At 42.3% G+C, this 12,668-nt stretch overlaps 1 protein-coding gene across 1 annotated transcript in view; it reads right to left on the bottom strand.

Annotated features, from left to right (window-relative positions):
• AGBL1 (ATP/GTP binding protein like 1) overlaps window positions 1-12,668 on the bottom strand; it is a gene marked incomplete at its 5' end in the record, with an annotated part of 671,581 nt that overhangs the window by 552,102 nt on the left and 106,811 nt on the right. The window contains 4 exon segments of the mRNA XM_032621686.1: window positions 261-841; window positions 1,887-2,003; window positions 6,646-6,713; window positions 7,706-7,871. Coding sequence (XP_032477577.1) covers window positions 261-841; window positions 1,887-2,003; window positions 6,646-6,713; window positions 7,706-7,871 — 932 coding nt within the window.

The following is a 12,668-nucleotide window of genomic DNA, read 5'->3' on the forward strand; positions in this document are numbered from 1 at the left end:
GCGGCCATGGCTCACAGGCCCAGCCGCTCCGTGGCATGTGGGATCTTCCCGGACTGGGGCACGAACCCGTGTCCCCTGCATCGGCAGGCAGACTCTCAACAACTGCGCCACCAGGGAAGCCCTCCTTAAGGCTTTTAACATGCTCCTGACTAATGCTCACTTTCCTGAAGATAACAGAATTATCTGTACAAACCATTCCACCTACAAAAATACTAAAGAAGAAAAAATATATATAGCTCCCAAGGTAGTAGCACCATCACCTTTGGACTCCACATTTACGTTCCAACATGGACTGGGCAGAGGGAGGTGGACAATGCCCCCAGAAATCAGGAAATGCCGTCATTGTGAAGTCAGACACAGATCTGGTTCTTCTAGCTTTGGCCATATAAAGATAGGGGTCATGGAAGGCAATATGCGTCGGATGTGTCTGCAGGAGCTTATCTATTAATTCAGCAGTTTCTCTAGGTCTAGTGGAACTGGAAAAGGAGGCACTTATCCTTGGGCAGGAAATCACATCTATGTCCCAAGCATCCTCTTTGAAGGACTCCTGAATGTCTGAGATTTCACTTCCGGAAGAACCTATCCCAAGACCATTGGATTGTGCATTTCGGTATGGGTTCATTCCAGGTCCTTTTTTGGAGGTTAGATGTATGTTGGACCTCCCCATCTTCACTCTGCTCAGAAGGGAGGTCTGGACAGGGACTTCTCTTTCTTGTCCCGAGGAGATTTGGTCCTTATTCAAGCAAAGCCCTTTTGGGGAGGCAGCAGTCAGAATGTGGTGGTGACTGGCATACTGAGTCTTGTCAAAGTTCAAACCATCTCCAGGTTTGGACTCCAGTTCCTTCAGGTTAAAAGTGGAAAAGAATACATCAGTGTTTCTTTCCGAGTAGAGAATACAATCTGAACCCCGTCCTCACTCTTTGGGCACAGAGCTAAGCATAAATCCTGAGCACTGGAAAACTTTTTCCAAGGTCAGTCAAGGAAAGACTAAGCTTCAAGAGTCAAAGAAATGGCAGAATCCTAGAAACGCACACTTGGAAGGGGCATTTGGTGGGTCTAGTATGAGTCTATGCAGTACATGAACGCCTCCTACAACACCCCCAATCATTTACAGTCTGGTTGAACGACTCATTTACAGAAACTTCCCTGTATCTCAAGGTGGTTCCTTTTATTTGAGGATCATTCTGATTAAGAAAAATTCTTTTTTATTCTGAATTAAAATTTCCTTCCCTGAAACTTTTACCCACCAATGCCCTTCTGCTTTCTAGAGTGAAATACAATATGTCAGCTCCCTTCTATAAGTGACTTAGCATGTACCCTTAGATATGGCCAAATTCATGGTTTATTAAGAATCATAAGAAAATAATGGAGGTCCAAAAGCAGGTCTAAATTTTGGTGGGAGCAGCAGCAGAAGCAGCAGCAGCAACCAACCACTGGATTAACATGACCAGGTATAAGGTGCTTGATTTGTTTCTGCTAACAAAGAAACCCTAGAGTCAGGCTGGTCACCTTCAGAAAGCCATCTCATACAACCATCCCACTCTCACAAGAGAACGATTAAATCACCATGAATTTTCACTTGCTTTCCCAGGACGTGAGAGTAAGGCACCTTGCCCACCAGACGACAGGCAACAATGTGAACCTTCATCCTACTTCCTTCCGAGGTGATGGGTGTCAGATTGTACTGATAGGACCCTTGCATGCATCCTATCTCTGCCACCTTGTCACATTTTTTGTTTAGCCTTTTACTTCCCTCTCAGAAAGATCCCAGAAGCAGATTACTAAAGATGAGCAATGCTTTCCATCTGGAGACCAGTTTGGATTCCCAGGGTCTGCAAAGAACCCATTAGCAACACCGAGGAGTAGAACCATGGCATACATTCTACCTCAAAACTGCAGGAGAGCTCAAGACACATCGCCTCATATTGCATCAGTTCCTCTTCAGGTCGATCAAGACCAGGTTTGGAGCTCAGCTTGTTCACATCTGTTTCCAAGTCATCATCCTACAATGGCACATTCAAAAAATATGTTACAATCAGGAGAGCCATCCTGAGAAGTATCGAGACAAGCTACAGATGTGACTTTTCAGAATCCTGGGACACGGTTTCCTGGCCTCCAAGTTGTAGTGCTAGCCTAGTCAAGGATAATTTAATAGGTGAGGCTGTATTTTTTAAATACTAAGAAAGATTATAATTTTTCTCAGTGTTCATGTTAGTATTTATCAGCCTTCATCATAAATAATACATGTAAAATGAGATGAACTATGTAAACGATGAAGCACAATGCCAAAGAATTGTTTTTATCTCATCACCGTCTTTGACATAACTGTAATTGTCGTACCTATTCATCTATCTACCTATTTAGGTCACTCTTTTCACAAACGTTTAATGAGCACCTACTATGAGTGGGCACTCTCCTAGGTACTAAAGACTCATTGATAATTGAACAGACCAAGGTCCATGATTCCATAGAACTTGCCTTCTAGTGAGAAAAGGAAGACAGTAAGAAAGCAAACAAATGAGCAAGATAACTTCAAACAGTGATAAATGTCATGGGAAGAATGAGAGGTGGTGAAGTGATTGTGAGTGAGGCTGGGGTACAAAGAAGTTAAGGAGGTCACTTTTTTTTTTTTTTTGCAGTACGCGGGCCTCTCACTGTCGTGGCCTCTCCCGTTGCGGAGCACAGGCGCTGGATGCGCAGGCTCAGTGGCCATGGTTCACGGGCCCAGCCGCTCCGCAGCATGTGGGATGTTCCCAGACCGGGGCACCTGCATCGGCAGGTGGACTCTCAACCACTGCGCCACCAGGGAAGCCTGGAGGACACATATTAACAATAACGGCCAACAAGGCAAAGACTTGGGGGAAGAAATTACTAACAGAAAAAGAAAAAAAAAAAAGCAACTTAAATTTGCTTACAGAAAGAAGGTGGCTGAATGTATACACACATATACAAGAATTTATATATATAACTGAATCACTGTTGTATAGCAGAAATTAACACATTATAAATCAATTATACTTCAATAAAATAAATTTTTAAAAATGTTTTTAAAATAGAAAGTGGCTGAAGCATAAAGAATAAGAGGAAGACTGTAGGAGTCAAGATTCCAGAAGCAGGTTTGATGCTGAGCCTTCCAGGCTCTGGGGAGGAGGTCGTAACCTCCTACTATACCTTTATACCTTTGTACATTTAAAAGTTTACCGAGTCACCACCAGCCTTTTCTTCATTGGGCTAAATAATACCAGACCTTTTATTTCTTCTTCTAGATCATCATTTCATAACAGTTTAACAGTGATGGTGACTGAGGAGCATCAGGTAACCCATGAGCTTCAGCCTATCTAGGTGACCTACTCAGCCTTAGAGCAGGTGTTAGCAAACTATGGCCCACTGCTTGTTTTTGTAAATAAAGTTTTATCGGATCACAGTCATGCCCATTCATTTATATACTGCCTGTGATGGCTTTCTCAGTATAACAGCAAAGTGGAGTACTTGTAACAGAGACCATCTCTGGTCCTCAAAGCTTGAATCTTGGCCTCTGAATCTCCAGGCACTCAAGCAGGTTGTCAACTACTTCTGTATTTTATAAATACCCTTTGTATTTATTTAGGAGTGGTCCAGCTTCTCTGTCCTCACAGCAACCCAGAGAAGCTTCATCATTTAGGATTTTGGTACCCATCTAACCCAGATAACTCCCTCCCTCCTCAGGTTCGACCCTTCCAATAATGACTTTCCCCAGCCTTAGATTTGAATTCAACACCCTTTTGAAGGTGCCGATTCAAACTCTGGCAGAGACAATCCCCAAGTTTACTAGACTGAATTCTTTGCAGATAAAAACTATGTCTTATTTGCTTTTGTATCATATTAACATCCCTAAGAACTTAGCATGCTGCCTCACATATGGATCATATCCAAGAAAATACCTGAAGGAAATAAAAAGTTTAAGAGGAGGAAGGGAGGGAAGAAAGGAAGGAAGAGCTTGAATTCACCCTTTCTGTCCTCCTCTTCTTCAGAGTCTGTCCAAATCTAATGTTTGTGTTCATTAAGAAAAAAAAACAAACATGGCCAACTTCTAGTCTATATTCGTTATAAGTTTCTCTTTCCTTATGATGACATTCACAGTTTTCAATCAAAGAACAGCACCCAACTATACACTCTCAAGACTCTTTACAGTTATAAGTTCCTTTTAATCATTCTTTCTAAGAGGCTTCTCCCAATTGTTAACTAAGATTTTCAAAGGAAAAGGCCACAAGTTAAAGGCCTGCATCCATTCTCTGACCAGAAATAAATACTCTTGGCTTCTTGCCCACATAACTTGCAGCAAATGCTGCTGGGTTCTCCAGGGGAAAACCAGTTTTCTAGGGCCCCGGTTCCCTGACTCCTGCTATACCCCAGAATCAAGCCCTTACTCTGACGTTCCTGTTTCTCTATAATGCATGCTCGCACACTTACTTCTCACCTTCTCCTCAGCTCGAAGGCTCTTGATGAATTATTTCCAGGCCCTCACTTATCTGTCTTATGCTCCCTTCCCAGCTGGATTGATTTATTTGTTTAGATTTCACTCCACCCCAACCCACCATCATCTGCAGAGTGGGGGTAAGGAGATGGTCTGAAAGCTCTCCCCCCACTCCATGCTGTGTGAAGTTGAGCACCAGCCTGCAGCTTGTCCCTCCACATCAGATACAAGAGGTGACTGATGCTGCACATCAAACATTCAGTTATCAAAGAGCCAGCAAGAGGGGTGGGAAAGTGGCATTGATGAATGGCTGTAGCAGCACAGTATCATTCAAATAATTCAGCAAGTTCCCCATAGGCCTGCATCGGCAAGTCACAGCAAAGAGCCAATTTGCTACTGATGACTTCAGAAATGATTCTATTTATCAACAAAACCCTGAGCACACCAGAATAGCAACAGCAACCTGAACCTAGAGACTTGGCTAAGAGGTAGTCCCTCTATGTCTGCTACTACCATTAGCAAGGTGAGTGATTATTATGACAGAGAACGCAAAAACTCTCTTTCTCCCTACACAGATGTGTAGATGGAATGGTATGTAAAAAGAAAGGAAGAGAGGGAGGGGGAGAGGAGGATGGATGGATGGATAGTAGATAGATAAATAGACAAGTAGACAGATAGATAGATAGATAGATTTTTTAATCCAGATTTCATCTCCAGGAATGTCATAAAAGGTAGCATTTACTTCTCAGTCTTACTTTGCAGATGTCAAAACTAAGGAACTATAACTTGAAGGGACTTGTCCAAGTCGATGTCCACCAACAGAGATGGAGACAGAATGATAACTCATAGATAAATTATCATTATTCTAGAGCAGTGGTTCTTAACCACAGGGTGACTTTTGCCCCACAGGGATATTTGGCAAGTCCTAGAGACAGTTTTGATTCATGACTGGGGTACAAAGGGGTAGATGTCACCAGCATCTTGTGGACTGGGGTCAGGAGTGCTGCTAAACATCGTATAATGCACAGGACAACCCCCCATGACAAAGAATTATCCAGCCAAAATGCCAAGGTTTAGAAACCTTTTTCTAGAAATGCTGTCAGTAAACTATGCTCCACTGTCTGCTTTTGTGGAACACGGTCATGCCCTATTGTTTACACATTGTCTATGGTTGCTTTTGTGCTACACCAGCAAAGTTAAGTTGTTGTGACAGAAACTGTATGGTCCACAAAGCGTAGAATAATGATTATCTGACCTTTCCTAGAGAGTTGGCTGACCTCCATTCTATACATAGGTTATTATTGATAGAGACCAAAAGACACCACTTCCTTGCTGGCCAGGATATATGCACCATACAACCCAAAGGAGCACAGTTCACATAAACTCCAAGGTAAATGGAATTGTACAACTCAGTGGTCCTGTGCATAGATTGGGTAGATAAGAAGAGTGACTTATTACAAAGATAGTGGAGATCTACTAGAAAAAGTTTCCTAGGAAATCTTTCCATGGTCTCTTTGCCTAAATATCCTTCACATTCATTAAATACACCAACCCTAAGTGTCTACCTCAGGCTTATCCTGATGGAATATTAGTGTCTTGATAATAGATAGCCTCTGACTTGACGATGGGATTCTACCGGGCCTACCAAGACAAAAATGACAACTTGGAAATCAGTAACAGTAGCCATCATTTAGTGAGCATCAGTACCTTCCCGGCCTTAAAGTGGAAACGCAAAAGTCCGTCCTTAAAATTTACCCTGGGCGGGACTTCCCTGGTGGCACAGTGGTTAAGAACCTGCCTGCCAATCCAGGGGACATGGTCTGGGAAGATCTCACATGCCAACTAAGCCCGTGCATCACAACTACTGAGCCTGCACTCTAGAACCCGCGAGCCACAACTACTGAGCCCGCATGCCACAATTACTGAAGCTCGCGTGCCTAGAGCCCGTGCTCTGCAACAAGAGAAGCCACCACAATGAGAAGTCCGTGCACCACAATGAAGAGTAGCCCCCGCTCACTGCAACTAGAGAAAGCCTGTGGGCAGCAACAAAGACCCAAAGCAACCAAAAATAAATAAATAAAATTTCTAAAAGAAAAAATTTACCCTGGGCTTAGCTGAACATAGAAAGGGACATTTTCCTTTGTAGAATTATGAATGTAGAGATCATTAGAAGCAAGGGCTAGTGTACCTACTTCCTTTTTCACATCTTCAGAATCTGAGTCTTTGTCCTCTTCTTCCTCGCCATCATCTTCAAAATCTTCTGAGTGGGAAAAAAAAAAAAAACAGGTGAAATGGATGAGGCTTCCCCTTTGCCTTGGATTGAGATTCTCGCCACCCAACAGTTACTACTTCCCACAAGTAAGGGGCCATTATTAAGTGTACAGGATCCCAACACACGCTTACACTTATTGGATGTGTAAATCATGTGCACATAGGTGCATGAGAGTACTATATCATGACGTCTAAACTGCTGTCCCACACTGAATGCAAAATGAGTGCAGAATAAAATGACACATGAATACCATTCTGGCTTCCTTCACCCAATGTAGAAGTATTTATGCAATTTCTATGTAGAAGTATTTATGCAACTAACATTGCCAGAGTTTAGTGATCACATATATGCCAAAGCTGTTGTAATGTAGACAGCACCTTGATTGATTCCCTAATTTTAATACGAAGGAACTGATTTTAAACAAAAGTCCACAGAAAGCACCCAGTGTCATTGTGACAAGATGATGCCTACGGAAAATCTGTTCCCTGGAAGGAGGACAAGGTTGAAAAGCACTAGTATCTTCTGACAACAAAATCTTCTCAGAGATTGGATAATCAAACTTTCAAGTATTCTGAAATGACTTGCATGGGGGGGGGAAAACAGCAAAAGTTTGATTTCAATTTCATCCTTAGGGCAAATTAATTCCAGAACCAGTCTGTACGGTGGAGGGACTCCATCATGAGATTACAAATAGATTTTTTTAAATCAGCTGAGATGCCTCTACAGGCATTCCATAGCTACCAGGCAAAGTGCCAACAGTTAATAATTCAGGACAAAATTAACAAGCTTGGTATTATGAAAAACTAGCTTTCTCATACATCTCTCTAATTACTTATTAGATAATCACAGTTGATCTCTTTAAAAAATTGATTCTACTTTCATCCACATTCCTCTGAAATATTATCCAAATGCAAAAGTTCATCATAAAGCTCATAAATATGAGCAAACTAAGTACAGAAGAGCTACCCGCATACTCTTACCTTCAGTTAGAACATGTGGAGGTTCAGAGGCGGTGCTCCCAGGCACTGGGAAGGAATAAGCACTGCTGGCTGTGACCAAGGGAAGTGGACTCTTAGGGTAGCATTGCCTCAGGATCTGAAGCACAAGGGAGATGACAGGCTCCAGACTTTTGTCATCCAGGCAGTTCTGAACAAAGAGAAGATCATACCAGACACTGACATCTTGTGTGGAGTCCCTCTGCTATAATGTTATTTCAAGTAATGGATTACATGCAGCCTAAATGGACAGTAAACATCCTTAATGTAGAACATCTAATCTGAACATTCTAATGGAGAATTTTGTTTAACACAGGATCTGCTTTGGGCCAGTGTGTAATATGCATTTTTATTTCTCTTTTACAGCTAACATATTATTGGAATGAATTTAGTCTGAAAATAGACTTCAGAGACTTTCAAGGGATGCTGCACCTAACATAAAACATTGTCCAGAATAGCTGAGGGAAGAGGAGGTAATGGCATCTTCCTTCAACCATCCATGTGTCATTGTGAATTATTGCCTAAATTAGAGAGTGAGTAGCTGAATTGATAGAAGTCTTACTTTTCTCTTTCAGCTATGATCTGAAGAGAAAAATATCAAGGAAAAAGATAAAATATGAAATCAGAAGAAAGACTAAGAGAATCCCAAGTACCTAACTTAAATAACATGCTTCTTCTCAAAGCCCACCGTGGTGATCTCTCTTGGTACCTACACAAAGCAAAGAAAAATTGGGTTTGCAGATGTAACATTTTGATACTGATGGAACATGACAAGACCCTTCTTTTCAGACACTGTGAAAAATGTAAGAACAAGTTTACTAAATTGAGAGACAGAGAGTTGGGAGTAGTCAGTATGTCTTTGACAAAAATATGGCCATTTTCTGCAGTCTCTTAGTAAATGTTTTGTCTATTGACTTCATACAGAAAGTTGACTAATGTAAGCCTCCACTTTGGTATTCCTAAGGGGTTTCCACTAAGCTCTAAGGTCAATAAGTCATAGTAGGAGATATGGAGGATGCTTACAGTATGCCACAGGGCAGTGACAATTATGCCAGGCAGGGTACCTCCAGGCCCACATTATGGGCTGCTCCACAGGAAAGAACATGGAGGAAAAACATTTAATAAAATTTAAGCCATGGATTCAACCTACCCAAATGACTCCAAAGTAAAAAAAAAAAAGTAAGCCAACTTTCAAAACAGAAATTTCTTAATAAAATCAACAATGCTATTTCCGAGGATGAGCTTCAAGATGGTGGAAGAGTAAGAAGTGGAGATCACCTTCTTCGCCACAAATACATCAGAAACACATGTACACGTGGAACAACTCCTACAGAACACCTACTGAACGCTGGCAGAAGAACTCAGACCTCCCAAAAGGCAAGAAAGTCCCCATGTACCTGGGTAGGGCAAAAGAAAAAAGAAAACAAAAGAATAGGGACGGGACCTGCACCAGTGGAAGGGAGCCGTGAAGGAGGAAAGGTTTCCACACACTAGGAAACCCCTTCGCGGGCAGAGACTGTGGGTGGCGGAGGGGGGAAGCTTCGGAGCCGCAGAGGAGAGCACAGCAACAGGGGTGCGGAGGGCAAAGCGGAGAGATTCCAGCACAGAGGATCGGTGCCGACCGGCACTCACCAGCCCGAGAAGCTTGTCTGCTCACCTGCCGGGGCAGGCAGGGGCTGGGAGCGGAAGCTTCGGCTTTGGAGGTCAGATCCCAGGGAGAGGACTGAGGTTGGCGGCGTGAACGCAGCCTGCAGGGGGTTAGTGCACCATAGCTAGCCGGGAGGGAATCCGGGTAAAGGTCTGGAGCTGCCGAAGAGGCAAGAGACTTTTTCTTCCCTCTGTTTCCTGGTGCGCAAGGAGAGGGGATTAAGAGCGCTGCTTAAAGGAGCTCCAGAGACGGCGCAAGCCGCCGCTAACAGCACAGACACCAGAGATGGACTTGAGACGCTAAGGCTGCTGCTGCCGCCACCAAGAAGCCTGTGTGTGAGCACAGGTCACTATCCACACTGCCCTTCCGGGGAGCCTGTGCAGCCCGCCACTGCCAGGGTCCTGTGATCCAGGGACAACTTCCCCGTGAGAACGCATGGCGCGACTCAGGCTGGTGAAACGTCACGTCGGCCTCTGCCGCCGCAGACTTGCCCCACATTCCGTACTCCTTCCTCTCCCCGGCCTGAGTGAGACAGAACCCCCTAATCAGCTGCTCCTTTAACCCTGTCCTGTCCGAGCAAAGAAAAGACGCCCTCAGGCGACCTACACACAGAGGCGGGGACAAATCCAAACTGAACCCTGGGAGCTGTGCGAACAAAGAAGAGAAAGGGAAATCTCTCCCAGCAGCCTTAGCATCAGCGGATTAAATATCCACAATCAACTTGATGTACCCTGCATCTCTGGAATACCTGAATAGACAACAAATCATCCCAAATTGAGGCGGTGGACTTTGGGAGCAATGACATATATATATATATATATTTTTTTTTTTTTTTTTACTTTTTCTATTTTTCTGAGTGTGTATGTGTTTGCTTCTGTGTGTGATTCTGTATAGCTTTGCTTTTACCAGTTGTCCTAGGGTTCTGTCTGTCCGTTTTGTGGTGTGTGTGTGTGTTTTTGTTTTTTGGTATACTTTTTAGCGCTTGTTATCATTGGTGGATTTGTTTTTTTGTTTGATTGCTCTCTTCTTTCTTTCTTTTTTTTATTACTTAAAAATTTTTTTCTTATTTTTAATATTTATTTATTTTTTATTTTAATAACATTCTTTTATTTTTTCTTTCTTTCTTTCTTTCTCTTTTTCTCCCTTTTATTCTGAGCCGTGTGGATGACAGGGTCTTGGTGCTCCGGCCAGGCATCAGGCCTGTGGCCTCTGAGGTGGGAGAGCCGAGTTTAGGGCACTGGTCCACCAAAGACTTCCCAGCTCCACATAATATCAAACAGCAAAAATCTCCCAGAGATCTCCATCTCAACGCCAAGACCCAGCTCCACTCAATGACCAGCAAGCAACAGTGCTGTACACCCTATGCCAAACAACAAGCACGACAGGAACACAACCCCACACATTAGCGGAGAGGCGGCCTAAAATCATAATAAGGTCACAGACACACCAAAACACACCACTGGACGCAGACCTTCCGACCAGAAAACCAAGATACAGCCTCATCCACCAGAACACAGGCACTACTCCCCTCCACCAGGAAGCCTACACAACCAACTGAACCAACCTTAGCCACTGGGGGCAGACACCAAAAACAATGGGAACTATGAACCTGCAGCCTGTGAAAAGGAAACCCCAAACACAGTAAGTTAAGCAAAATAAGAAGACAAAGAAACACAGAGCAGATGAAGGAGCAAGATAAAAACCCACCAAACCTAAAAATGAAGAGGAAATAGGCAGCCTACCTGAAAAAGAATTCAGAATAAGGATAGTAAATATGATCCAAAATTGTGGCAATAGAATGGAGAAAACACAAGAAACGTTTAAAAGGGACCTAGAAGAACTAAAGAGCAAACAAACAATCGTGAACAATACAATAAATGAAACTAAAAATTCTCTAGAAGGGATCAATAGCAGAATAACTGAGGCAGAAGAACGGATAAGTGACCTGGAAGATAAAATAGTGGAAATACTACTGCAGAGCAGAATAAAAAAAAGAGAATGAAAAGAACTGAGGACAGTCTAACAGACCTCTGGGACAACATTAAAGGCACCAACATTCGAATTATACGGGTCCCAGAAAAAGAAGAGAAAATAAAGGGACTAGACTGAGAAAATATTTGAAGAGATTATAGTTGAAAACTTCCCTAATATGGGAAAGGAAATAATTAATCAAGTCCAGGAAGCACAGAGAGTCCCATACAGGTTAAATCCAAGGAAAAACATGCCAAGACACATATTAATCAAACTATCAAAAATTAAATACAAGGAAAAAATATTAAAAGCAGCAAGGGAAAAATAACATACAAGGGAATCCCCATAAGGTTAACAGCTGATCTTTCAGCAGAAACTCTGCAAGCCAGAAGGGAGTGGCAGGATATAATTATTAAGTGATGAAAGGGAAAAACCTACAACCATGATTACACTACCTGGCAAGGATGTCATTCAGATTCAAAGGAGAAATTAAAACCTTTACAGACAAGCAGTAGCTAAGAGAATTCAGCAGCACCAAACCAGCATTACAGCAAATGCTAAAGGAACTTCTCGAGGCAGGAAACACAAGAGAAGGAAAAGACCTACAAAAACAATCCCAAGAAAATGGTAATAGGAACATACATATAGATACCTACCTAAAATGTAAATGGATTAAATGCTCAACCAAAAGACATAGAATGGCTGAATGGATACAAAAACAAGACCCATATATATGCTGTCTACAACAGACCAACTTCAGACCTAGGGTCACATACAGATGGAAACTGAGGGGATGGAAAAAGATATTCCATGCAAAAGAAAGTCAAAGGAAAGCTGGAGTAGCAATTCTCATATCAGACTAAAGAGACTTTATAACAAAAACTATTACAAGAGACAAAGAAGGACACTACATAATGATCAAGGGATTAATCCAACAAGAAGATATAAAAATTGTAAATATTTATGCACCCAACATAGGAGCACCTCAATACATAAGGCAATTCTTAACAGCCATAAGAGGGGAAATGGACAGTGACACAATCATAGTAGGGGACTTTAACACCCCACTATCACCAATGGACAGATCATCCAAAATGAAAATAAATAAGGAAACACAGGCTTTAAATGATACATAAAACAAGACGGACTCAATTGATATTTATAGGACATTCCATCCAAAAACAACAGAATACACTTTCTTCTCAAATGCTCATGGAACATTCTCCAGGATAGATCACATCTTGGGTCACAAATCAAGCCTTGGTAAATTTAAGAAAATTTAAATCATATCAAGTAACTTTTCCGACCACAACGGTATGAGAGTAGATA

Source organism: Phocoena sinus, chromosome 2, assembly GCF_008692025.1.
Source record: "Phocoena sinus isolate mPhoSin1 chromosome 2, mPhoSin1.pri, whole genome shotgun sequence".
Lineage (NCBI taxonomy): Eukaryota > Metazoa > Chordata > Mammalia > Artiodactyla > Phocoenidae > Phocoena > Phocoena sinus.